Source organism: Manihot esculenta, chromosome 9 (assembly GCF_001659605.2).
Source record: "Manihot esculenta cultivar AM560-2 chromosome 9, M.esculenta_v8, whole genome shotgun sequence".
NCBI lineage: Eukaryota > Viridiplantae > Streptophyta > Magnoliopsida > Malpighiales > Euphorbiaceae > Manihot > Manihot esculenta.
The window spans coordinates 19,980,848-20,006,621 of record NC_035169.2 but is presented as its reverse complement, the minus strand read 5'-3'; the positions used below and the strand labels follow the sequence as shown (position 1 = coordinate 20,006,621).

Below are 25,774 nucleotides of genomic sequence, written 5' to 3'. Positions count from 1 at the left end.
CAAAAAGAAGAAGAAGGTTGTGGTTATGTGTGTGTTATTGAAAGCATGAATGAAAACAAACTAAAGGGAAAACTGTAAGCAAAAATTTGCATGAACTGAAATAAAATAAAGCAGAAGTCGCAAATCTTAAAGAAAAAGAAAAAAATTTCACAGATCTAAAATGAAAAAGAAGAAGAAAGAGGAAGAGAAGAAGGAGAGATATGCACCCCCACACCTAAATCATGCATTATCCTCAATGTGTAAAAAAAACATAAAAGAACAAAGGAAACTGAGTACTCCCCTGGGGTGTGGTAAGCATGGTGTGATTCCTTAGGCAGAATGAGTGATGAACAGATGTTCGTCTGGGAAGTCTTCCTTGACTGGACAAGGTGTAGAGCTAGATGGAAGCCGGCTGAGGTGGTCGGCTACAAGATTTTTTTTTCCCTTTCTTGTCTCTTATCTCCAGATCAAACTCTTGTAATAAAAGTATCCACCTAATGAGTCTTGGTTTGGTCTCTTTTTTCTTGATCAGATATCGCAAAGCTGCATGGTCAGAATAGACGATGACTTTGGTTCCCAAGAGATATGGTCTGAATTTTTCTAAAGCAAATACAACAGCTAAGAGCTCCTTTTCTGTTGTTGTGTAGTTGCTTTGTGTAGCATCCAGTGTGCGAGAGGCATAGTGAATGACGTGGGGTGAGTTCCCCACACGTTGTCCCAAGACTGCTCCCACTGCATAGTTGCTTGCATCACACATGATTTCAAAAGGCAAATTCCAATCAGGTGCTTGAATAATTGGGGCAGTCACAAACAATTTCTTTATCAGATCAAATGCTGTTTTGCAACCTGCATCAAAATCAAATGTCACATCTTGTTGGAGCAATTTACATAAAGGCTGAGTGATTTTTGAGAAGTCCTTTATGAATCTCCTGTAGAATCCTGCATGACCAAGGAAAGAACGGATTTTTAAACATTTGTAGGATAAGGCAGATTTTTAATGGTATCTACCTTAGCCTTGTCTACTTCAATTCCTTTAGCTGAAACAACATGTCCTAAAACCATACCTTGATTAACCATAAAATGACATTTTTCATAATTAAGTACAAGGTTAGACTCAAGGCATCTCTGTAGGATCTTTTCCAAGTTGGCAAGGCATTCTTCAAAGGAGTTGCCATGCACTGTGAAGTCATCCATGAACACTTCAATTGTCTTACCCACATAGTCAGAGAATATGCTCATCATGCATCGCTGAAAGGTGGCAGGTGCATTGCATAATCCAAATGGCATTCTTCTAAAGGCAAAAGTGCCAAAAGGGCAAGTGAAGGTGGTTTTCTCTTGGTCCTCTGGAGCAACTGGAATCTGATAAAAACCTGAATAACCATCAAGACAACAGTAATGGGACTTACCTGCAAGTCTTTCTAGCATCTGATCAATGAAAGGTAGAGGGAAATGGTCTTTCCTTGTGGCTGCATTTAGCTTCCTATAGTCCATGCACACTCTCCACCCATTTTGAATTCTTGTGGGAACAAGTTCTCCTTCAGCATTTGGGACAATACTAATCCCAGTTTTCTTTGGGACTACATGCACGGGACTCACCCATTTGCTATCAGAGATTGGGTAGATAATACCTGTATCAAGGAGCTTAACTATTTCTTTCTTCACTACCTCCATCATAGGTGGATTCAATCTTCTTTGAGCATCTCTGACTGGCTTGCATTCCTCTTCTATGTATATTCTATGCATGCATGTGGAAGGAGAAATGCCTTTTATGTCATCAATGATCCATCCTATGGCTCCTTTGTGTTTCTGCAGTACTTTCAAGAGGCTTGCTTCTTCATGTTGGCTCAATTCATTGGACACTATTACTGGTAGTGTCTTGTCAGCTCCCAAGTACATGTATTTCAGATGGCCTGGAAGAGGCTTTAGATCTGATTTTAATGCTTTCTGACTTGTTTTCTGCGTTGGATATGTTTTAGCTCTACCTTGCGCAAGGCTTGACTGCAAAGGGGGACTGGAAGAGCTCGCTTGCGTTGGCGACTGAGGAGGTGCGATCGGAAGCTGAAAGGGTGTGTTGGTGGTGGAGTCAGTCTGCGCAAGGCCTTTCTGAGGTGGTGCGACAGAGTTTTCTTCAATCTGTGCTTGACTGCAATTTACCGGTTGGATGCTACAGACTGTCTCTTTCAATTTTGGCTCTTTCTGGCTCTCATTCCTGCAAAGATCATCATTCAGAATACAATCTTGATTCTCATCAAATATTTCTTGGCTCAAGCAGTCAATAATATCAAGACCATAAACAGAGGACATATCATGTGGATATTTCATAGCATCATAGACATTAAATTTAATGACTTCCCCTTCAAACTCCATAGTCAATGTACCATCATGCACATCAATCTTAGTCCTAGCAGTACTCAAGAAAGGACGTCCAAGAAGGATATCAGAACTAGTATTGTAACTTTCTTCCTTAGTATCAATCACATAAAAATCTGCAGGAAAGACAAGTTCATCTACTTGAACTAACACATCTTCTAGAACACCTATGGGATATACCACAGATATATCAGCTAGTTGAATCACAACTTTTGTGTCTTTCAGTGCACACGCATTCAAAGAATTATAAATGGAAAGAGGCATAACATTTATGGATGCACCAAGATTACACATAGCTTTCTTAATTCCTACATTCCCTATATTGCAGGAAATAGCAAACATACTTTTATCCTTGCATTTAGTAGGGAGCTCTCTCTTAATAACAGCCGTAACAACTTCACCTACACTTACTTTCTCTCTTTTAGCTAGCTTTCTTCTATTGGTACACAGTTCTTTCAGAAATTTTGCGTACCTGGGAATCTACTTAACAGCATTTAACAGAGGTATGTTGATTTCCACTTTTCTGAAAGTCTCAAGGATATCCTTTTCTTCCTTTTCTTTTTGTGTTCTTTCAAATCTTTTTGGAAAAGGAGGTGGAATGCAAAAGCTTACTTTTTTATCAGTCTTCCACGCAGGTGGTGTTTCAGATTGCGCTGGAGAGGCTTCAGGTTGCATTGGTTCTTGTGCAAATGGTGTTTCAGATTGCGCAGGTGGTGCTCTTCCATTAGTATTGACCTCTTGTAGCTCCTTCCCACTTCTCAAAGTAATGGCACTGACATTCTGTCTGGGGTTAGTTTCAGTTTGAAAAGGAAGCTTACCTTGGGATTCAACTTTGCTCATGAATGCGGTTACTTGTCCCATCTGTTGTTGGAGAGTCTGCACAGAGCTTGTAAGTGTCTCCATCATCTTTTCGAGGTGTTGATTTGAACTTGAAGGTGCTGGTTGGGCTTGATTCCTGTAGTAGTTTTGATAGTTCTGATTATTGTTAGCCCTTTCGTAGCTGAAATTGGGATGGTCTCTCCAGCCTGGATTATATGTGTTGGAATATGGATTATGTCTAGGCTAGTTGTTATATCCTCCAATGGCATTAACTTGCTGGTTGTCTTCTTGAAGAGTAGGACACTGATCAGTTGGATGTCCTACATATGCACAAATCCCACATGGCCTAGGTGGCTGGGATGCTTGAACCTGTTGAACTAGTCCAATGGCAAAGTCTTTCATAAAAGATGTCAGTTCAGAGATAGAAGGTGAACTTACCTCATTGACTCTTCTCTGCAGTTGTTTTTCTTCTCCATATTGCCTAGATGAGGCTGCAAGTGTTGAGATCAACTCTCTCATCTCCCTAGGTGTCTTGTCTGCAATGGATCCTCCACAGGCTACATCAATGAATCTTCTTTCTGAAGAAAGCAGTCCTACATAGAAGAATTCTATGAGTGCCTTATATGAAATATCATGTTGAGGACAACCTGTACACAAACTTTTAAACCTTTCCCAATAATCATAAAAGTCCTCAGATAGTTTCTATCTAATGCTACTGATTTCTCTTCTTATACCAATAGCTTTATGAGTTGGGAAATATTTATTCAAGAAGGTTATTACCATGTCATCTCAAGAAGTAATAGATCCAGGAGGTAAGTAAAACAGCCAATCCTTAGCATAATCATCAAGTGAAAAAGGAAAAACTCTTAACTTAACATGATCTTCAGAAATATCTTGAGGTCTCATAGATGAATAGACAATATTGAACTCTTTCAAGTGTTTGTGTGAATTTTCATTTTCTAATCCTCTAAACTTACGGAGGAGATGAATCAAACCTGTTTTCAGTTCAAAGGGAACTGTCAGAGGTGGATAGGTGATGCAAAGTGGTGCTTGATCGCCTATAGGTGTTGTCAATTCTCTCATGGTTCTTTCTCTTGGCATTGGTGTTCTCATGGTTGGATTTTCTTGAATTATTTGGTCTTGGACAGCATGTCCATTATGGGCAGCATGTTGTGCACGATGTTCAGCCATTGGTGTGGCTTGATGGTGCGGTTGGAGTGTTTCAGATGAAGCTTCTGCGCAGGGCACTCCTTCAGGTGCGATGGGAGCTTCTTCAAGCGGGACTGCTTGCTTTCCTAGTCTTCTGAGAGTGGTCATGAAAGAAAAATAAACAAGTTAGAACAATTCTCCGGCAACGGTGCCAATTTTTGACTCGCGGTTGTCGAAACCGGTCAAAAATAACATTTTCGGTTATCAACAATATTAATACTGCAGATAGTGGTAAAGGATCGAATCCACAGAGAATTGATAACTTATCTATTTTCCTCAACAAGACCAAGAGTATTAACTCAAAGTGCAACTGAAAGCAAGTAACTGAAAGCGGAACAAACATAAAGTGCAATAAAAGTAAAAAGGTGGGGGTTTGAGATTGATTTGATTAGCAAACTACTGAAAGCAATTAAATGAGCAAGTAATTAAAATAAAAGAGAAATCTAATATGAGAAAAATCTAGTTAAAGAGATGGATCCACTTTGGTTGTTTGGATTGATCATTGAAACTTATGTTCTCTTGATTGTTTCAATAGATTAGTTATGGAGATGGAAAACGCTTCTCACCACCATGTCTCTACTTATGATTAAATCAATTACTAATTAACAAATTGCTAAGGAATGTCATTGGGCCTTAGGCATCAAAACAATTGTCAATTGCATGAAAAAATAGAGAGATCCAATCCTAGCTACTCAAACGCATGAGATGTTGCTAGATCATACAATTCTTTAGTTGTTATACCAAGTGTTCTTATGTTTGAATAATTCCAGCAATTACGGACTAAAAATTATCCAAACTAACAATCAATTACCTTGCAATCAAGAATCAAGTGACCAATTTGATCAAAACAACAAAGTAACAATGGATTCAAGCACCAAATTGTATGAATATTGAACAAACCAAAGACAAATAGTTTATGTTCAGATCTCACAATCCATAAAACAACCTTAGTTTCAATCAATCTTCAACTAGAATTAAAGGTTTCAGCCACTCATGGCTGAAACAAAACAGAAAATAAAAGGAAAGAACTAGAGAAGATGAACCGAATTGGTGGAGAAGCTTGCTCCTAGCCTTGGCCGAATGGGAGAGATGGAAGGGGATGAATGGATTCTGCCGTGGCTGGCCTTTTAGGAATCTTTAAATATGTTTCAAGATGCTGACCTAGGGTTTCTTGGCTGTCCATGAGTTTTTTAAGAGGCTGCCCAAATTGCCCTTGACTTTTGCTTGCACTTTACCTTGCCGCCCATGCACATGTGTGAGGGTGTGGCGTGTGGCTTGTTTTCAATTGCAAGGAGTAGAACTTTTGGTCTTTGCTTGCTGCCCTTGTGTCTTCAAGATGCTGCCCAAGGTGCCCAAGACTTGCCTTCACACCATTCTTGCCGCCCATTTATAAATAAAGAAGGTGGAGCCTTCCTTTGCAATTTGAATTTTGAATGTGCAAAGTATGTGTGGCATGTGTGACTTCTTTGGCTTCTTTGGTAAGCTGAATCTTGAAATTCAAAATTTGAATATAAATCTTGAAGATTTGAATTTCAAAATACTTTCCTTATTTGGCTCTTCTTTCATGGCAACTTGAGACTTGGCTTCTTGAAAGAGGAAAAGGCTACTTGGAGATTTGAAATTTGAATTTCAAATTGCTTTAGCTGAATGTTTTTTCCTTCTTTGCCACTTTTCTTATTTAGAACTTTCCTTATTTAGAACTTTCCTTATTTAGCTTCACTTGATTTCAACTTGGCGGGCTTGCTCCCTTTTGCTCCATTTAAGGCAGTTTTAAGGGTATTTTCTTCAGAATGTCCTTTTTCACTAATATTTGCAAAATAATATCAGAAGCACTAAATTAAGCAGAAATCATGTAAATAATCATCAATAATATCAAGACAAAATGGACTAAGATCTCATAATAGAAAAGAGTATACCTCATATCAGTTCAATAAATTTTGTGAAGAGGCAGGGATCGAGCATCAATTGACTACTCCATATACTCCTTAGCAAAATGGAGTAAGTGAGCGAAAAAATAGAACTATAATGGAGATGACTCGTTGCTTGTTGTATGAGAAAAACCTTTCTAAAAAGTTTTGGGCAGAAGCAGCCAATACTGCAGTTTTTTTATTGAATAGATTGCCTACTAAAGCTCTCCAGAAGCATACTCCTTACGAAGCATGGTATGGTCACAAACCCTCTCTCACAAATCTGAAAGTGTTTGGATGTTTTTGTTTCTCTTATATTTCTCAAGTTAAAAGAGATAAATTGGACAAGAAATCTGAGCCTAGAATTTTCATAGACTATAGCAGTGTCTCAAAGGCCTATAGAATATTTCAGCCACAAAATGAGAATATCATAATAAGTAGAGATGTTTTTATGGAGGAGGACCAATGGAATTGGAGTGCATGTGATGATATTCAACATTTGAGTATGCAGCAGCCCACTGTGGAGGATGTTGATGAACAACCAGTTCGTGGTACACAGTTGCTATCTGAAATCTATGCAAGATGCAATGAAGCATTATTAGAGCCGACAAGTGTTGCTGAAGCAATGATGGAGCAAAAATGGAAGCTTGCCATGGAAGTAGAGATGCAAATGATTGAAAAAAAATAAAACCTGGAAGCTTGTTGAGAGACCTCAAAACAAGAAAATTATGGGGTGAAATGGGTTTTCCGAACAAAGCTTAATGCTAATGGATCAATAAATAAGCATAAGGCAAGGCTCGTTGTGAAGGGCTATGCACAAGTCTTTGGTGTGGACTTCTCGAAGACTTTTGCTCCTGTTGAAAGGCTTGATACTATAAGATTATTGTTGGCTATGGTAGCTCAAAAAGGCTGGAAGGTGTTTCAGTTAGATGTCAAGTCTGCGTTTTTGAATGGTCCTTTGGAGGAAGAAATTTATGTCGAGCAGCCAGAAGGTTTTGTTGTGCAAGGGCATGAAGATAAAGTGTATTTGCTTAAAAAGGCATTGTATGGCCTTAAGCAAGCACCAAGGGCTTGGTACAATCGTATGAATAATCACTTGCTAAGCTTAGACTTTGTGAAAAGTCTTAGTGAATCAACTTTATATATAAAGAAAAATGGTGCTGATTTGACCATTGTTTCTATTTATGTTGATGATCTTCTTGTTACAAGAAGCAAACAGGAGCTTATTGACTGTTTTAAGGCTGAAATGTTCAAAGAATTCAAAATGACCGACTTTGGATTGATGTCTTATTTTCTTGGTTTGGAAGTAAGACAAAGGAAGAATGAGATCTTCATCAATCAAACCAAATATGCAAAAGAGATCCTAAAGAAGTTTCATATGGAAGGGTGTAAGCCAATTGACACTCCTATGCAGCCTAGAGTAAAATTCTATAAAGATGATGGTGCTGTCAAAGTGAATGAAAATCATTATAGAAGTTTACTTAGTTGTCTCATGTACCTCATTGCCTCCAGACCTGATATAACACATGTTGTTAGCCTCCTCTCTAGATTTATGCATTGTGCTAGTGAGGAACATTTACAAGCTGCAAAACGTGTTGTGAGATACATAAAGGGAACAATTGATTTTGGAGTAAAATATGCTTGCTATCAAAATTTCAAGTTGGTTTTTCTGACAGTGATTGGGCAGGTTTAATAGATGATATGAAAAGTACTACAGGTTTCTGCTTTAATTTTGGATCAGGTGTGATCAATTGGTATTCCAGAAAGCAAGAAATCATTGCTCAAAGCACTGCAGAGGCTGAATTTGTTGCTGCAACTGCTGCAGCAAACTATGCTTTGTGGCTCAGGAAAATTCTCAAAGATTTGAATGAAGAACAGTTAGAGCTAACGCCAATCTTTGTTGATAATCAGGCAGCCATATCAATCTCATCTAATTCAGTATTTCATGGGAAAACAAAGCATTTTAAGATTAAGTTCTACTTTCTGAGGGAAATTCAAAAAGAAGGAGAAGTGTTGTTAGTTTATTGTAGAATTGAGGACCAGGTCACTGATGGTTTTACTAAAGCTTTGCCTAAAGCTAAATTTGAAGATTCAAGAAATAAAATGGGAGTTTGCAGCATCAAAGACAAAGAGGAGTGTTAGAAATTGTCTTAGATACTACTGATTTGCTAAAGTTGTTAAACGTGCTGTGTAGTTCCTATTTTTCTGTTTAGATGGTTTGTTAAATGACTTGGTTTACAATCTGTAACCAAGTTGTAGGAAATTTGTTATTTATTTTTTCTGTTAAGCATGTTTGTTTCTATGTTTTGATTATGGGTAGAATTATGGGCCATGATCTTTTATCAATTATTTTTGTTTTATATTTAAAACAGTATTTTCTTTCAATGAATTGTGTTGTGTGGGGTTCAGTTCTGTCCATTTCTGTTTTTGTTAGTTTTTGCTAACAAGGACCAAAACCTTAGTAGATGGTGCAAAGGGCATAGGTGGTTAAATTAACAGAGATTGCAGATACATAAACCTACCACCATGTGCTGCCCTTGCCCTTATTGGCTCCATACAAGCGGAAGAGGCTGAAAGCTGAGATACAAGACAGTGCCACCATGCTAACACTTACCAACAGTGAACTTGCTGTTCCCTCCCCAACTTGGTTGCAGAATTTTCCATACATATTGCATACCTTCATCCATTGTAGTTCTGGTTGTCCTAACTTCGCAAATACTGAAGACTGTGCAGCAGCTGCAACTGCTGCTACTGTTACGTATGCCATCACCTGCACAAATGGCTTAATGAGTAAGAATTAGGTGGCCTTATGTTTCAAAAATTAGTCCAGAAAATATTTTTCAAAAATTTTAGTTGCAATGTGGAAAAATAAATGCAGGTAACAAATTTATAGTAATAAGATTTTAGAAGTCCAAAAAATTGATTTTTTTTAAAAAAAGAGCAAGTCATTTTCTTTAAAAATTATTAACTAATTTTTCTGAATGCTTTAAATGTCAAAAAATGGGAAAAAAATATGTATATATATTTATATTTTTTTCTCAAAAGTATTTTACAGCATTTAGTACTTCAACATTATGGAGCCTTTCCAAGCCTCTAGCTCAGATTTATCATAAACCTTTTAAAGGAAAAGAATGCTGAAATGAATCATTTGTATCATAAATAATAGATCCCACTACTAGACTACTACTCTCTCTATAAACAGAATCCTTGAACTTTTTCACTACATAACATTGATTCCACTACTAGACAACTAACTTCTCCATTTCTGAGTTAACAACAAGCACTACAGATTCATCTTTGCCTTTTCTTTTTCTTTCTTTTTCTACTGCAAAAAGCATACAAGTTATACTCGCTCCATAATTTGATCACTGTGTTTAAACTGAAAGGAGTCGGACAGGATCTGGATGACATTCATCACTAATAAAAAAAAAATTTGAAAATGGAAAGATACTATAATGTATTATGAAGAAGGCTGTTCAAAATGATTCCTTTTACAAGACTGATTTACTTCAAGATCTTAAGTTGAAATCTAAAAGAAGAATGTGAGACAGAAGAGAATAAAAGAGTTGAGGCTAAAAGTACAACTACTCCAGCAAGTTAACCGGGCTTTAGCCAATTCAACAGTTCTGTGGTTGACAAAATATACAAGGCGTACAACCATAGTTGTAAAATTGAGAATTGAAATTTTCATTTTGTGAATCTTGAATCAAGAATCGAATCTTACGATTCAGAAAAACATATTTAAAAATTAATTAAAAATAATATATGTTCTAAAAATAAGAATAAAAATTATCATAATCACATATTTTAATAAATATAGAATTATTATTTATAATAATATATTTTTATTATATTATATAGTTTTATATTATAAATTAGAAGCTCTTAAATTATAAATAATGATTATCATTATGTATATACTGAAACTCTCACTTAAATTTATCAAATAATTAAATAATAAAAAAGTTAATATGTTACATTGAAACATTACAATATATTAATATAAGAGAGAAAGGGAAAGGGAAAAAATGGGTGATGGAAGAAAAATAGATTAGCAAAAAGTTTATGTGCACTTTTTATAGCAAAAATAAATGAATTATGAAACTAATACCCTTTCAAAATATAATCCCTTGAATTGAATAAAAATTTGGTCTTTTCATAACGATTCACTTGATTCATTATCAATTCTTTCAATTTAGTCTCAATTTAGGTATGGTTTGCGTCATAGATGCGAATCGCTTGAATGTGAAATAGAATTGAGAATCATAATATTTGAATCAAGAATCATAAGATCAATTATATTTAAGATTCGCCATATAAATTCAAATCGATGTGGTAGAAAATAAATTTGAATCATAAGATTCGAATTGAGAATAGTGGGTATACAGATTAAACCATTTGTCATTAACATATATAAGGTGTAGAGAAGAGGACACCTAGTTCATTAATATAAATCATCATGTTACATTTAAGATTGAGAAGCAGCTAATAATTCCATCAGAAAGTAGGTCCAGCAATTTAGTTACAAGGGAGACTGAGTGGGTGATGTTTTGGATACTTGTTCAATTATTGTTGAAGCAGGATCAGACTTGAAGTTGAGGATGCAAGCAAATTATCTCCAACGACAAGATAAGATAAAAGAAAACCACGAGTATGGACCAAATCGCACTACAACTGAGCTGCAAGGTGTCTAGATCATATATCTAATATTTGTGTTTGTGGAAGTATTTTCATATCTTTATAAGAATTTAGTATTTTAATCCGTATTAGCCAAAGATTGTAGCTAGAGTTCGAGTAAAAGGAGATTTCGTGTGAAAAGAAGGATTTTGCAAAAATTTTATAAATATCTAAAAATCAATGTGTAAAGAGGGTTTGGTCTTCACCTTGAAGAAACTTTTAGGGGAACGAAAGAATGTAGGTGGGAAAGGGCTAAACCTCTAAACTTCTATTTGCAATATTTTCTAACAATACTGTCTATTTTTATTGAACTTGTGCATGCGTTGCTTATACTGTGGTCGCTGAGTATTAATAGGAAATTATCTTTAGAAGATCTTATTATATCTGTGTCAAATTTTTCAGAAACATAATTTACTCCCTTCTTGGGTTACCTTCGAGCCTTGTAACTGCCATGATAAATGTTTCTAGTCCCATGGATACCAACTATTAAAACCTGTACAAAGCTGCACTAATCTCAAAATCAATATGATGGTGAGAATAAGATAAAAGTCACAATGAGAGAAGATCATTCCACAAACAAGCCAAACCACCATCCGAATTAGAATCCCTTATGACAAATATATTCTTATACCCAAACATATACTTAGTACACCTCATCCTCTCTTAGCCAACTTAAATTTCCATGAGAGAGAATATCAGAAACTTGAGGCAAATACAAATGCCGAAGCTTAGCAACAAATCAATAGTATTCTCAGTTGAGAAAATTGAAGAGAGATAAGAGCATAGTAAGACTTGATAATAGTATCAACATATGGGAAACAGGAACAAATAGTTGAATATATTAATCGCAGCCAAGGCTAAGGAGACTTGATCATCTTCGTTTGCAGATCATTTGCATCCTTATATTAACTTGTTATGCACTTAATATTGTGGCCCATCCTTAAGGTAAGTGTTGTCACTGTGTATCCATATACTTTCTGATTTCATATTCCCTTGTAAGACTTCAACAATCTGTATCAAGTAGCAATATTAGTTAACAACTAGGGATGACATGGATGATAATTAACTTAAACAAATTATTTTTTTCAAATTTCTGTGATTTTTTAAATATTAATAATTTTGCATCAACTTGCAAATTATGTATAATTGTTTCCGTATATATGAATCCTGTAATTTAAAAAATAGTAATAATATATTTAGCCAATACTTAAAAAATAATTAAAGGTAGGTCTATTGATTTTATCATACCTGACTTAATTTTGGACGAGTTTTCGCAGGTTTGTATACACAAGCTGCAGCACAATGAATCATTTGAATCATTTCAATTATTTCACAATTGTTCTGCAATTTGACATCAATAATACTGTTGTAATTATGTGTATTAAAAGCTTCTGCGAGTTGAGGTGCCACCTGAAATTTTAAGATAAAAAGTATTAGCGATAATTATATATCTCTTATCATAGAAATATATAATTTTATTCAAACGTTAATATAAAAATAATTAAAACAATACTAACATAACAAAAAATTTCATGCTTGTTTACATGTTTAATTTCAAAATAAATCAATTACAACATTAAAATGGCAGAACTAATTTTGTTTTGAAAAAAAAAAAGATAACATAAAAATTATATTACTCTTAAATTAACAACACTGTAATGCTAATATTCTATCCAATCAAACATATTTCTATTCGGTATACAAGAATCTAAACTTAATGTGTATATTTCATCTTAGTTTTGCTTATCTTGAGGCCCTTACTCTTGAGAATCCTTATCCATAACTCCAAAATTAACTCATTGATTAAATTTATCCACTGAGACAACAAAATTATAAATAATATACATCATGGAACATCATATTTAAAATGTCTAACCATAACTAAAATTATTATATCGAGACTTAAAGTTGATCTCTAAGGTAAACCTAACATTATTCTCTCGTACATGTCCTTAGTAATTGTTATAGATTATAGGAAGTAAATATTCTAATATAGGAAATAAATATTAATAAATGTATTAGTTGCTTAATCTTAGGAATTTCATAAACATAAGTTTGATTTTCTTTCCTTTCTAGATATGATTTCTCATGTATAAATATGTTGTAATCTTTATTGTAAGAAGAATAACAAATATTACCTTTCTACATTGTATCAGAGCCTCTCATGTGAGATTTGAATTTTTTTTCCTGTTCTATTTGGAGACTCGGGACTCCTGTTCTTTTAGGTTATCTATAGAGGGTAACATTTATCTCTCACCGCTCACCCAGGAAAGACGCGGGAGCGCTGGCGAAGCGTCCCTAAAGAGCCGACGGTTGTCCGGCCAGCGAGTGAGTTTCACACACCGCGGTAAGATTTCTGACGGTCCCACTCATCAGCACGTGGAGGTGCGTCGCATGTCCGTTGCTACTCTGGTCACCCTCACCGGAGTCGCCTCGAAGCCCCCTCAGTAGTTCTGCAGTCTGTTTGCCGATTAGGTATTGAGTATAGGTGTTTTTAGGTTTGGATCGCATTCTGGCACTATTCACCTCCATTCTCTGGTACTGTTCACGCCTTATTTCTTATGATTGCCATTATTTTGGTTGGTTGTTCTTATGGCTGTAATTAAAAACACCGTAGCTAAGGTAATTTTGGTGATGACTAAAATCACGGAATACAAATTAAATAGATCTAATTTTATGGATTGGAGTAAAACTATCCGTATTTATTTATAAAGTATTAGAATGGATGATCATCTTACCAAGAATCCTCCAATTGATGAAACTAAGAAAGATAGGATAAGGGATGGTACTCGATAATTTTTGCAGATCCAAAATTCTATTCATAGTAAGGTAATCAGCCTCATTAATTAGTATGAATTTGTTAAAGAATTAATGGATTATTTGGATTTTTTATATTCTGACAAAGAGAATATTTCTCGTATTTATGATATGTGTAAGGCATTTTATCAAGCTGAGAAATATGATAGAACTCTGACCTTCTATTTTATGAATTTTAAAAGAGTGTATGAGAAACTTAATGTCTTGATGCCTTTCAGTACAAATGTGAAAACTTAACAAGCTCAACGAGAGCAAATGGCTGTTATGAGCTTCATTGCAGGTCTTCCTCCAAAGTTTGAGATAGTTAAATCTCAAATTATTTCTTACTCTAAAATATCATTGTTACATGATATTTTCACTAGAGTGTTGCATACAAAGTCTCCAATTCCTTCACACACCACTAGTACTTTTGTTAGTCACAATGACAGTGGAAGATAAAATAACAGAGGTAGGTACAAGGGAGATTTTAACGGTGGTAGGGGATCTGAGCGTCCTTGGAAAGCAATTCCTACTTCTGACTCCGGTGGAATCATTTGTTATTACTGCCGTGAACCTGGACATACTAAGAAGACATGCCTGAAACTTCAAAATAAGAATCAGCGCTTACAAATGGTGCATATAGTAGTTGAGGCCTCTTCTGATCAAGAAATTTTGATATCTGCAGATGAGTATGCACAATTCACTCAATACTAGGCACCTCTGAAATCCTCCAACTCTTTTATCACTGCAATTACTAAGTCAGGTAACTCTACTACATGTCTTGTATCTTCATCCTCCAAATGGATTATTGATTCTGGCACTACCGATCTTTTGTCAGGTAATTCTACACTTTTGTCCAATCTTAAGTCTCATGCATCATCTTCTTATGTTACTTCTTATGTTACTCTTGTTGATAGCACTAAATCTTCTATCATGAGTTCTGGACATGTCAACTTAACCCTTTCTCTTTATGTATCCTCTGTGTTATGTCTTTCTAAGTTCTCCTTTAATTTGCTTTCCGTTAGTAAACTTACTCGTGCACTGAATTATTGTGTCTCATTCTTTCCTGATCATTGTGTTTTTCAGGATCTTTCAACAAAGCAGATTATTAATAGAGGGCGTGAATCAGATGGTCTTTACTTCCTGGATCAATAACTACCTAGATCTCTTGCATGTTCCACGAGTGTAACGTCTTTTGATGTTCATTGTCATTTGGGTCACCCTTCTCTCTCAGCTTTGAAGAAGTTATGTCTATAGCTTCACTCCTTGTCTGTTTTAGATTGTGAGTCTTATCATTTGCCAAATGTCACCGTTTACCTATAGCGTCTCGAGTCAATAAACGGGCTTCATTCTCTTTTGAGTTAGTACATTCAGATGTTTGGAGTTCTTGTCCTATTGTGTTTAAGTCTAGCTTTAAGTACTTTATTACTTTTGTTGATGATTTCTCTCGCACTACTTGGTTATTTCTAACGAAGAGTCGTTCAGAATTATTCTCTATCTTTTGTGCTTTGTATGCTAAATTCCAAACTCAATTAAATATTTTCATTTGAATATTGTAAAGTGATAATGTTAAAGGGTATCTTTATGTGGAATTTCAATTTTATTTGTTACAAAAAGGGATTCTTAATTAGTTTTTCTATGTTGACGCTCCTTCATAGAATGGGGTTGCAGAAAGAAAAAATCAACATCTTCTTGAAGTAGCTAGAGCCCTCTTATTCCAAATGAAAGTACCTAAATACTTTTAGGCTGATGCTGTATCCACTGCTTTTTTTTTATCAATCGCATGTCCTCCTCCGTCCTTCATGGTGATATCGCTTATAATATTTTATTTTAACTAAATCAATATTTCCTATTGAGCCACGTAACTTTGATTGTACTTATTTTGTTCATGATGTTTGTCTACAGGTTACTAAATTAGATCTCAAATCACTTAAATGTGTCTTTCTTGGCTACTCTCGACTTTAAAAAGGGTATCGTTATTTTTTTCCTGATCTTAATCTGTACTTTGTGTCTGTTGATGTAACATTTTTTGATTCCACTCTATTCTTTTGACTATTATCTGTTTATGACACCCAAGGAAAGGAAAATAACCTCTTGTTATGCACTGTTCGCTCTCTGACTCCTCAGATTCTTCCTGCACCTTCCGCTCATGTGCTTGGTCGCGCTCCCATTTTTCATGTTTATTCTAGATGCTTAGAGGACTCTGACTCCGCTCCACTACTAGCTTCTTCGTCGACAGACCTTGCTCTCACTGATCCTTCACCGTCTGATTTAGATTTACCCGTTGCTCTTCGCAAAGGTAAATGTACTTGCACTCATTCTATTTCATCTTTTGTCTCTTATAGTCAATTATCCTCTTCTTCTCATTGTTTTGCCACTACTTTAGATTCTATTTCAGTCCCCAAACTATTATTGAGACTTTATCCCATCCTGGTTAGCGTGCTGCGATGGAAGAAGAAATAATGGCCCTAGACATTAATGGTACTTGGGAGTTGATATCCTTGCCCCTAAGGAAATGGGCTATTGGGTGTAAATGGGTGTTTGCAGTGAAAGTAAAGTCTGATGGATCTGTTGCTCACCTTAAGGCCCGTTTAATGGTCAAGGATTATGCTCAAACTTATAGAGTTGACTATTTTGATAATTCTCTCTAGTTGTCAAGCTCGCATTTGTTCCATTATTTATTTCCTTGGCAGCTACACATGATTGGGCTTTGCATCAACTGGATATTAAAAATATTTTTCTCCATGATGACCTTCAGGAGGAGGTTTATATTGAGCAACCACTTGATTTTATTGCTCAGGGGAAGTTAGGCAAGGTTTGTAGACTTCGAAAATCCCTCTATGGCTTGAAACAGAGATTTCGGGCATGATTTGGCAGGTTTAGTGAGGTAGTCCAACAGTTTGAAATGAAGATGAGTAAGTGTGATCACTTAGTGTTTCATAGAAATTCTAATAATAGAGTAATTCTGCTTGTAACATATGTGGATGATATTGTTATCATATGCTTTTTTAAGTCGATGAATAACATGTATAATTCTTCTTTATCTTCCGATAAATTACCACTAAACTTCTTAATAAAGAAATAGATTTTATTGTAAATCTATCGAATTTTCCCTACTTTTCCACTATGTCCTTTTAAGATACTAGTTAAGTCCAAACAATGCTTGAACTTGCTCACAATGAGAGATTTAGTCATCATATCAATTGGATTTTCTACAATATCAATTTTCTTAATAAAAAATATTACCCTTACTGATAATATCACAAACAAAATAGTATCTCACATCAATGTGCTTCGTCCTCTCTTGAAACATTTGATCTTTTGTCAAATGAATAGCACTTTAGTTATCGCAATGGACGATAGTCACCTATTGACTTGTATTGAGCTCACCAAATAAACCTCTTAACTAAAGAGCTTCTTTTATAGCCTCAGCTATTACCATGTACTTTGCTTCAATAGTAGATAATGCAATTATAGGCTGTAAAGTAGTTTTTCAGCTAATAACAGTATTGCCAAGAGTAAACACAGCCTGTAATGGATATTATTTTATCCATATCACCTGCATAATCTGAATTAACATAACCGACAACATTGTTCTTACTCCTTTCAAAGTGTAAAGAATAATTAATATTGCCTTACAAATATCTCAAAATCCACTTCATGCTTGCTAATTTTCTTTTCAAAATTAGATATGAATCTACCAACCACACTAATTGCATGTGAAATATCAGGACAAGTACAGATTGTAGCATATATAACACTACCAACAGCATTGAGGTAAGAAACATTTGATATTTATTCAATATCTTTTTCTGGCTGAGGTGATAAAGCAGCTGATAATCTAAAATGACCACCAAGTGGAGTACTTATAAGTTTCACATTTTTCATACCAAAATGCTCTAAGACATTCTTAATATAACTCTTCTAAATTAGACATAATATACCCATAGTTCTATTTCTTTGAAGCTGCATACCTAAAATTTTTGTTGTTGCTCCTAAATCCTTCGTCTCAAATTCACCACTCAACTCATTCTTTAATTTATTGATCTTAGACATATTCTTGGCAGCAATGAGAATATCATCAATATAAAACAATAAATAAATGAATGAACCATCAATAAATTTTTTGAAATACACACAACTATCAAATTGGCTCCTCGAATAGTCATATTAAACCATAAAGAGTCAAATCATTTATACCACAATCGAAAAGATTGTTTCAAATTATACAATGACTTCTTCAGCAGTCAAATATGGTCTTCTTTCCCTTCAACTTCAAAACCCTCAAGTAACATTTAAATCGTCTCTTTCAGGTCACCAATCCAGTTGCCCTAGCTCTAAATTACATATGGCAACTAATGCAAGCAAGACATAGATAAAGCTATGTCTAATAACATGTGAGAAAATATCATTAAATTCAATCTCGCAAACCTAACTATAGTCCTTTGCTATCAATCGTGCTTTGTATCTAGCATCTTCAATACTTGAAATTCCCTCTTTCTTCTTAAAGGCACATTTGCATCCAACAATTTTCTTATCTTTTAGTAGTTTGGCCAATTCCAAAATCCTGTTCTTGTAGAGAGATTTCATCTCCCATTTCATGGCAACTAACCATCTAGCTTAATCATCACAAGAGATTGAATATGAGCATGTGAAAGATTCACCACTAGCTTCCATTTCTTATGTCATTGACATTACAAGAGAAACATAATTTGTATGAAGCAACTTGCTAGGTAATTTCCTCTATCTTTTGGGTCTTAGACTTTCTTCTTGTTGTAATGTTTCAGTCTGAACAGGAGAAGATAACTGAACAGGGACTTGTTGTGAAGAATTATCATGTGTAGGTGCAGACTCCACCTCTAACTCAATCCTATTAACTAGATCCATTGAACTCGTGTTTAGCTCCACAATCGAATCTTTTAAACCTGAATCTGAAGAAGCAAACGATTCCTTAAACATCTCATATTCATTAAATTAAATACGACATCTCTACTGATCACTGATTTTGACAGATCATGATCTAGAAGTCATACTTTGTATCCCTTGACACCAGATGGATAACCAATAAAAATACCTTCTATGGATCTAGCCTCCAATTTTTCACTATTGGTATGAAAATAAACAGGACAACCAAATACCCTCAAATAGAATAACCAGGAGAGTTACTAGACCATACTTCTTTGGAAGTCTTTAATTCAATAGTTGTGGATGGAGAATAGTTCACCAAATAGTATACTATAATAGTTGCTTCTATCCAAAAATCCCGAGACAAGCTAAAATTAGACAACATATAATTAACTTTTTCTAACAAAGTTTTGTTCATGTGCGCTGCAACACCATTATGCTGTGGAGTCCCTCTGTCTTTGAGATGCCTAAAAATGCCTTCATCTTTGCAGAACTTGTTAAATTCACTATCACAAAACTCTAGTCCATTATCTGTGCGGAGCCTTTCAATCTTCTCACCTATTTGCTAAAAGGAAGGAAAATAAGCAAAAATAAATCTAGTTACAACAGGCCACAAATTTTTTGCTACAATAGATTTCCTGCTTGGCTAGGTATCATATATCAAATTCACTTCTCTGTGAGCATGTTGAATACGAAAGGTAAGAAAGACTTTAGATAAGCTAATGATAGAATTGTGCATTGAGAAAACCTCCAAAGATATTTATCTTGGGGAGACACCCGAGAAACTGCAACAATAGAATTAGATTCCACAAGACACCATGCATTAAGGACCAAACATCTCAATGAGGAGCTAGAATACTTAAGGCCTTTTCTATTGTAAGAAGTTCAGCTACATTTGAGTCTACAATACCAACAGGACATGAGAAAACACATATAAACATACTATGTGACTCACATAGCACACCTCCAATAGCAGCTGACCTGACTTCCAAATGGAGGAACCATCAACATTCCATTTAATCCAAAAAGGATCAAGCTTAACCCAAAAGAAATTAGGCCTAGGCCTAGCCTAGAGCAATAAGATGACCACATCTGATAGCTTCAAAAGAAATTAGAAGATTTAAACTAGAAGAAGGAAAAGAAGCGTCCAAAGCTTTCATCCAAATGGACGCACGATGGAGGATAGGAGGGCGTAAGAAATCCATATTAAGATCTTTTCCATCAAAATTTTCTCTTTTCTAGTCAAGTACAGAGACCATATTATAGCATTAGCTAGTAACAAGCAAAACTTAGTTTGGAACTTCCCATGAGCCAAGAATTTCTATTCGGATAAAAGCAAAGGGACTGAACTTGGTTAGTAAAAGTGAATGCCCCATCATTTGAGAAATCATGTACAAATCTCCCTAGAAAGATGGCAATGGAGAAAAATGTGAGAAACTGATTCTTGATAGAGCTCGTATCTAGGACCATAGTATTAAGAAGGTAGAATATTTTTATTTTGGACAAAAATATTATTGTAATGTCCAATATCATGGAACTAACATTTCAACTAGGAGGCTCCATTGCAGAGGTAACCTTCCATAACCTCTGTGTTCTCAAAGCTTAGAAGTACATGATCTCCACCTACTCCTTCCTCAGCAAAAAGCTCATGCATAATAGGGATGAGGTTTTTATCATTTTGCAAGAGTAGATTTTGGTAACCATTCACTATTAAAAGATTTTATGTTCTCCGAAATCTCATACCTACCACAGACAATATATGAACTGCCAGTGAAGGATCTCATCTCAAGACAAATATCAAAAGGTGGGACAACTCTATCTATCTTTGTTCGAGGAACAAAAAATTGTTTGTATTTGAAGCTCCACATTGATTTTGATTATGGCTACCGTTATAATCAAGTTTTGAGTTACCGATCTTACCATTCTTGGTAGTAATGCTGAAGTATGACTTGAAAGCTCGTAATTTAAAGGTGTTGATCCAAAGAAGATTAAGGTTCGAATAAGATTTCACATTACTGAGATAGTATGGACTTTTATAAAAGAAAAATGCTTCCCACTCTTGTTTAACTTTCTTAGGACAAAAATATCTGCAACGTGAGCAAACTTGAAGATAATCTTGCACAGCAAGGCAGTCACAAAAACTAGGTAGGTTTTCAAGATAGATAGTGGGAAAAAGTCTTCTTAAGGGAGGGGTTGAGATGACCATTATGGGACGATTGAGTGGAAAAATGGAGTTAATAGATAAGTAAGGAATCAAGTTTTTCTTTTTTCGATCTACGATAAAGGTAATACAAGCTCATTAAGAGAGAACTTGAAAATCTTTTGAGTTAAGTACTCAATAACTTTTAGAAAAATTCTATCATATCTCCTTTATTAATTTACTGCACTTAAATAGCCAAGGCAAAAGACAACCTCATCTTACATATAAGGAAACTCAAAAGTATGAACTAAACATGGAGGAACACCTTCCTACGATTAAGGAATTAAAAGCAACAACTAATTATCTGGAGAATATGGTTGAACTAAACCCACAGAATATGGCAGCAGCTCAATCATGTTGCAAGAAAACAAGAATTTCTGAATTGCCCTGTTTAGTGGCTTTGACCCGGTCTTGTATTTCAATATTCTTCTTCCTCCATGTGTGAAACTCGTGTATATTAGTAAGGGTTTGCTAACAACTGGCTAATTGGGATGGACCAAGGGTATGATATGAAGGAGAGACTAGGTTGGCAGTGATGCTGGAGGAAGAGTTGATAGGGACATGATTTTTTTTTTTTCCAGTTAAGATTATATATATGAAAATATGTGAATAAAATATTAAAAATAAAGGTTCATGAAAATAACATTATAGCAAACATTCATTACTAAAAGAAAGTTTGTACTAGTTGTATGTTGTTACTTTATATATTTTAACTGTAGCCATATGTTAATAACAAGAGTTTGAGAATTGCTATATCTACCTCTGCTACTGAATATAAGACGGTGATTTACTTATTTTTTTTTTATAATGAATAAAAAACATGGATAAAATTATAATTTTATTAAATATAAAATTAACTTTATATTAAAATATATTACTAATAATAAAACTATAAATTTTCTTTATAATAATTTTAAGAGATAATTTTACACCCATTATTGTTGTCTAAACTCTAAAATGTAACCTCTAAAATGTAACCGTGATTTATTTTGTTAGAATGAGTTATAAAAAAGTATAAAAACATGCATGTCTGAACCAAATAAAACGTAATATGTGAATGATTTAATGATTGTTAGAGTAAATAAATACTATTATTTATTTACTCTAACAATGATGCATGGATTTTTGTAATCAAGAATGTATTAACCGTGATAAATTAGTACTCTAGATAGTGGAACAAATGTATACACGTACCCAAGCAACTAAGTTCATGGAAAAATTGCCTTCCCTTATTACAGATGGTTTTCCAGTAATCAATTCTAGAAGAACCACACCGAAGGAAAAGACATCAACTTTTTCACTGATCTTGCCATCTTTGAGAAACTCAGGAGCCAGATAACTACAATTGGGGAACACAAGTATGAGAAGAACCTATTCGATAAATAGTGTGTATATATATATATATGCACCTTACCCACGGTTTTCCATTGCCTTATTATAAATATAGGCAACTAAATATGGATGTTCTTGGGCAAGTACAAAACCTGAAATCTGGAATGAAAGAATTTATACAAGTCCAATTATTTTTTCAAATAGCATAAAAATCAAATTATTGGCTCTATTTTATATTTCAAATTGAACTTAATGAGTTTATAATTGATAAGAATTACTATAAAAGAAACTTATTATAATTATTCTAATTATTGAGAATGAAAACCATATTATATGTTTTAACAATATACAGTTAGACTCGGCTGAAAAAAATTTAAAATAATTTATGCTAAATGTTTCATACAATAATATTGTAGAATACATCATTAACAAAGCAAACTTTTAGTGTCTTTTGTTTTTGGAAAATATTTTCCTCAAAATATATTTAATATATTTAAGGTTTAAACCATTTAAAAAGTAGGTCAACGATATTTTAATTAAAGAAAAAACCAAGTCTCTTTTTTTTGTGAAGCTAGACTCTAAGCTTACATTTAATTTATTAGGTTAACTCTGGAAAGATTTGTGTAAGCTGGTAAGATACAAATACTGTTGTATCGACTGATGAATGAATAGAGCTGATTATATAGAAAAGATTTACAAGTTTAAAATTTGAACATTAACATAAAAGAATATAATATTATCATAATTCTAACAAGCTTATTTTTCATTTATTCAAATTGGACTGCCTTCATACCCTCCATATTTCATCAATCTAGTTCAAATTTCAGAAACATATATACGTATATGATTAAGATTCTCAAGAGAAATTGTATGACATGTATATAGAGATATTAGCAACAATTATAGGAGCATGCATCAAGTTTTATCTCCCTTAACTTGCTAACAACCGGCTAATTGGGATGGACCAAGGGTGCAATACGAAGGTGTGGAGAGACTAGGTTGGCAGTGATGCTGGAGGAAGGGTTGAGAGGGACATGATTTTTTTTTTTTTTCCTAGTTAAGATGATATATATAAAAATATGTGAATAAAATATTAAAAATAAAGGTTCATGAAAATAACATTATAGCAAACATTCATTATTAAAAAAAAAGTTTATACTAGTTGTATATTGTTACTTTATATATTTTAACTATAGTCATAGGTTAATAACAAGAGTTTGAGAATTGCTATATCTACCTCTGCTACTGAATATAAGACGGTGATTTACTTATTTTTTTATAATGAATAAAAAATATGGATAAAATTATAATTTTATTAAATATAAAATTAACTTTATATTAAAATAAATTACTAAGAATAAAACTATAAATTTTTTTTATAATGATTTTAAGAGATAATTTTACACCCACTGTTGTTGTCTAAACTCTAAATGTAACCTCTAAAATGTAACCGTGATTTATTTTGTCAGAATGAATTATAAAAAAGTATAAAAACATGTCTGTCTGAACCAAATAAAATGTAATATGTGAATGATTTAATGATTGCAATGATGCATGGATTTTTGTAATCAAGAATGTATTAACCGTTATAAATTAGTACTCTGGATAGTGGAACAAATGTATACACGTACCCAACCAACCAAGTCCATGGAAAAGTTGCCTTCCCTGGTTTTCCGCTAATCAATTCATGAAGAACCATACCCAAGGAAAAGACATCAGCTTTTTCACTGATCTTGCCATCTTTGAGAATCTCAGGCCTGGGGAACACAAGCATGAGAAGAACCTATTCAATAAATAGTGAATGGATATATATATGCACCTTACCCACGGTTTTCCATTGCCTTAGTAGAAATACGGGCAACAAAATTTGAAAGTACTTGGCCAAGTTCAAAACCTGAAATCTGGAATGAAAGAATTTATACAAGTCCAATTATTTTTTCAAATAGCATAAAAATCAAATTATTGGCTATATTTTATATTTCAAATTGAACTTAATGAGTTTATAATTGATAAGAATTACTATAAAAGAAACTTATTATAATTATTCTAATTATTGAGAATGAAAACCATATTATATATTTTAACAATATACAGTTAGACTCGGCTGAAAAAAATTTAAAATAATTTATACTAAATGTTTCATACAATAATATTGTAGAATACATCATTAACAAAGCAAACTTTTAATGTCTTTTTTTTTTTTTTGGAAAATATTTTCCTCAAAATATATTTGATATATTTAAGGTTTAAGCCATTTAAAAAGTAGGTAAATGATATTTTAGTTAAAGAAAAGACTAAGTCTCTTTTTTTGGTGAAGCCAGACCCTAAGCTTACATTTAATTTATTAAGGTTAACTCTGGAAAGATTTGTGTAAGCTGGTAAGATACAAATACTATTGTATCGACTGATGAATGAATAGAGGTGATTATATAGAAAAGATTTACAAGTTTAAAATTTGAACATTAACATAAAAGAATACAATATTATCATAATTCTAACAAGCTTATTTTTCATTTATTCAAATTGGACTGCCTTCATACCTTCTATATTCCATCAATCTAGTTCAAATTTCAGAAACATATATATGTATATGATTAAGATTCTCGAAAGAAATTATACGACATGTATATAGAGATATTAGCGACAATTATAGGAGCATACATCAAGTTTTATCTCTCTTAAAACTTACCTTTGGTTCAAAGTTATTGTCAAGAAGAATATTATGAGAAGTGATATTTCCATGTATGACCATAGGAGTACCTAAAAATACACGAATCATAAAATTAAAGTAAAACATGCAATCTCAAACATGAAAATAGAATTTGATTTACACTCACAAAATTCATGCAAATATGCCAATCCTTTCGCACAGCCTATGGCAATTTTCTTTCTTCTAGACCAATCGATTGTTTTCTTGTGTCCTGCATCTAATCAAATCTTATAAATGAGTACCCTTTTTCTATTTAGATAAATGGAAGGCATTTGGATAATCCTTCACATAATTATCTATCAATTTTTGTATGATACGTATAGTCAAGGACTCACCATGTAAATGAAATCTCAATGACTTGTTAGGAACAAACTCATAAACAATAAATTTATCATATTCTTCATCGCAATATCCAATCAGCTTGTTTAGATATTGGTAATTGTGATTGATGGGATTAACCATTTGTTCAACTTCCATCTGTTCACCCTCCCAAAGATAAAGCTTGTTAATGGCAACAGCCATTCCATCGAGTTCCCCCCTGTAAACTCTAGCATAATTATCATCGCGAAGCATGCAATTGTTGGAGAAAAATTGAGTTGCAATTGCTAGTTCTTCAAAAGAAAACATTCTCGGCGAAAAAATTTGTGCCCTCTCAATGCCAAGTAGAGATTCTAGACTAGTAGTAGGCCTTCCTGTATGTGCAGTAGAAATGTTATACAAATATATAAGCAGACATAAATTGATATATGGAGTTCTAGTTGGGTTTACAACCCTATTAATCATGGGTTGGATAAACAACATGAATCCAATATACATTTAAGTTTAATATATTTACTCCCTCAATTGCATCAATAATAACAATTTGATTCC

At 33.9% G+C, this 25,774-nt stretch overlaps 2 protein-coding genes across 9 annotated transcripts in view; both read right to left on the bottom strand.

Annotated features, from left to right (window-relative positions):
• LOC110622548 (CASP-like protein 2B1) overlaps positions 1-25,774 on the bottom strand; it is a 65,577-nt gene that overhangs the window by 887 nt on the left and 38,916 nt on the right. The window contains exon 3 of the mRNA XM_021767098.2: positions 8,807-9,054. Coding sequence (XP_021622790.2) covers positions 8,807-9,054 — 248 coding nt within the window. The remainder of the gene's footprint in view (positions 1-8,806; positions 9,055-25,774) is intronic.
• Positions 11,537-25,774, bottom strand: part of LOC110622546 (probable serine/threonine-protein kinase PBL24) — a 35,552-nt gene continuing 21,314 nt past the window's right edge. For 3 of the 8 annotated variants that reach the window (XM_021767092.2, XM_021767095.2, XM_021767087.2), the window contains 8 exons: positions 25,240-25,596; positions 25,032-25,121; positions 24,884-24,954; positions 24,019-24,095; positions 23,826-23,951; positions 22,057-22,201; positions 12,210-12,371; positions 11,537-11,972 (listed from right to left, as the gene is read on the bottom strand). In XM_021767092.2, coding sequence (XP_021622784.1) covers positions 11,883-11,972; positions 12,210-12,371; positions 22,057-22,201; positions 23,826-23,951; positions 24,019-24,095; positions 24,884-24,954; positions 25,032-25,121; positions 25,240-25,596 — 1,118 coding nt within the window. In that variant the 3' untranslated portion in view covers positions 11,537-11,882. Of the gene's footprint in view, positions 11,973-12,209; positions 12,372-22,056; positions 22,202-22,276; positions 22,354-23,825; positions 23,952-24,017; positions 24,096-24,883; positions 24,955-25,031; positions 25,122-25,239; positions 25,597-25,774 lie in introns of those variants that run through there. The other 5 variants (XM_021767091.2, XR_002489119.2, XM_021767094.2 and 2 more) reach the window with 5 other exon arrangements.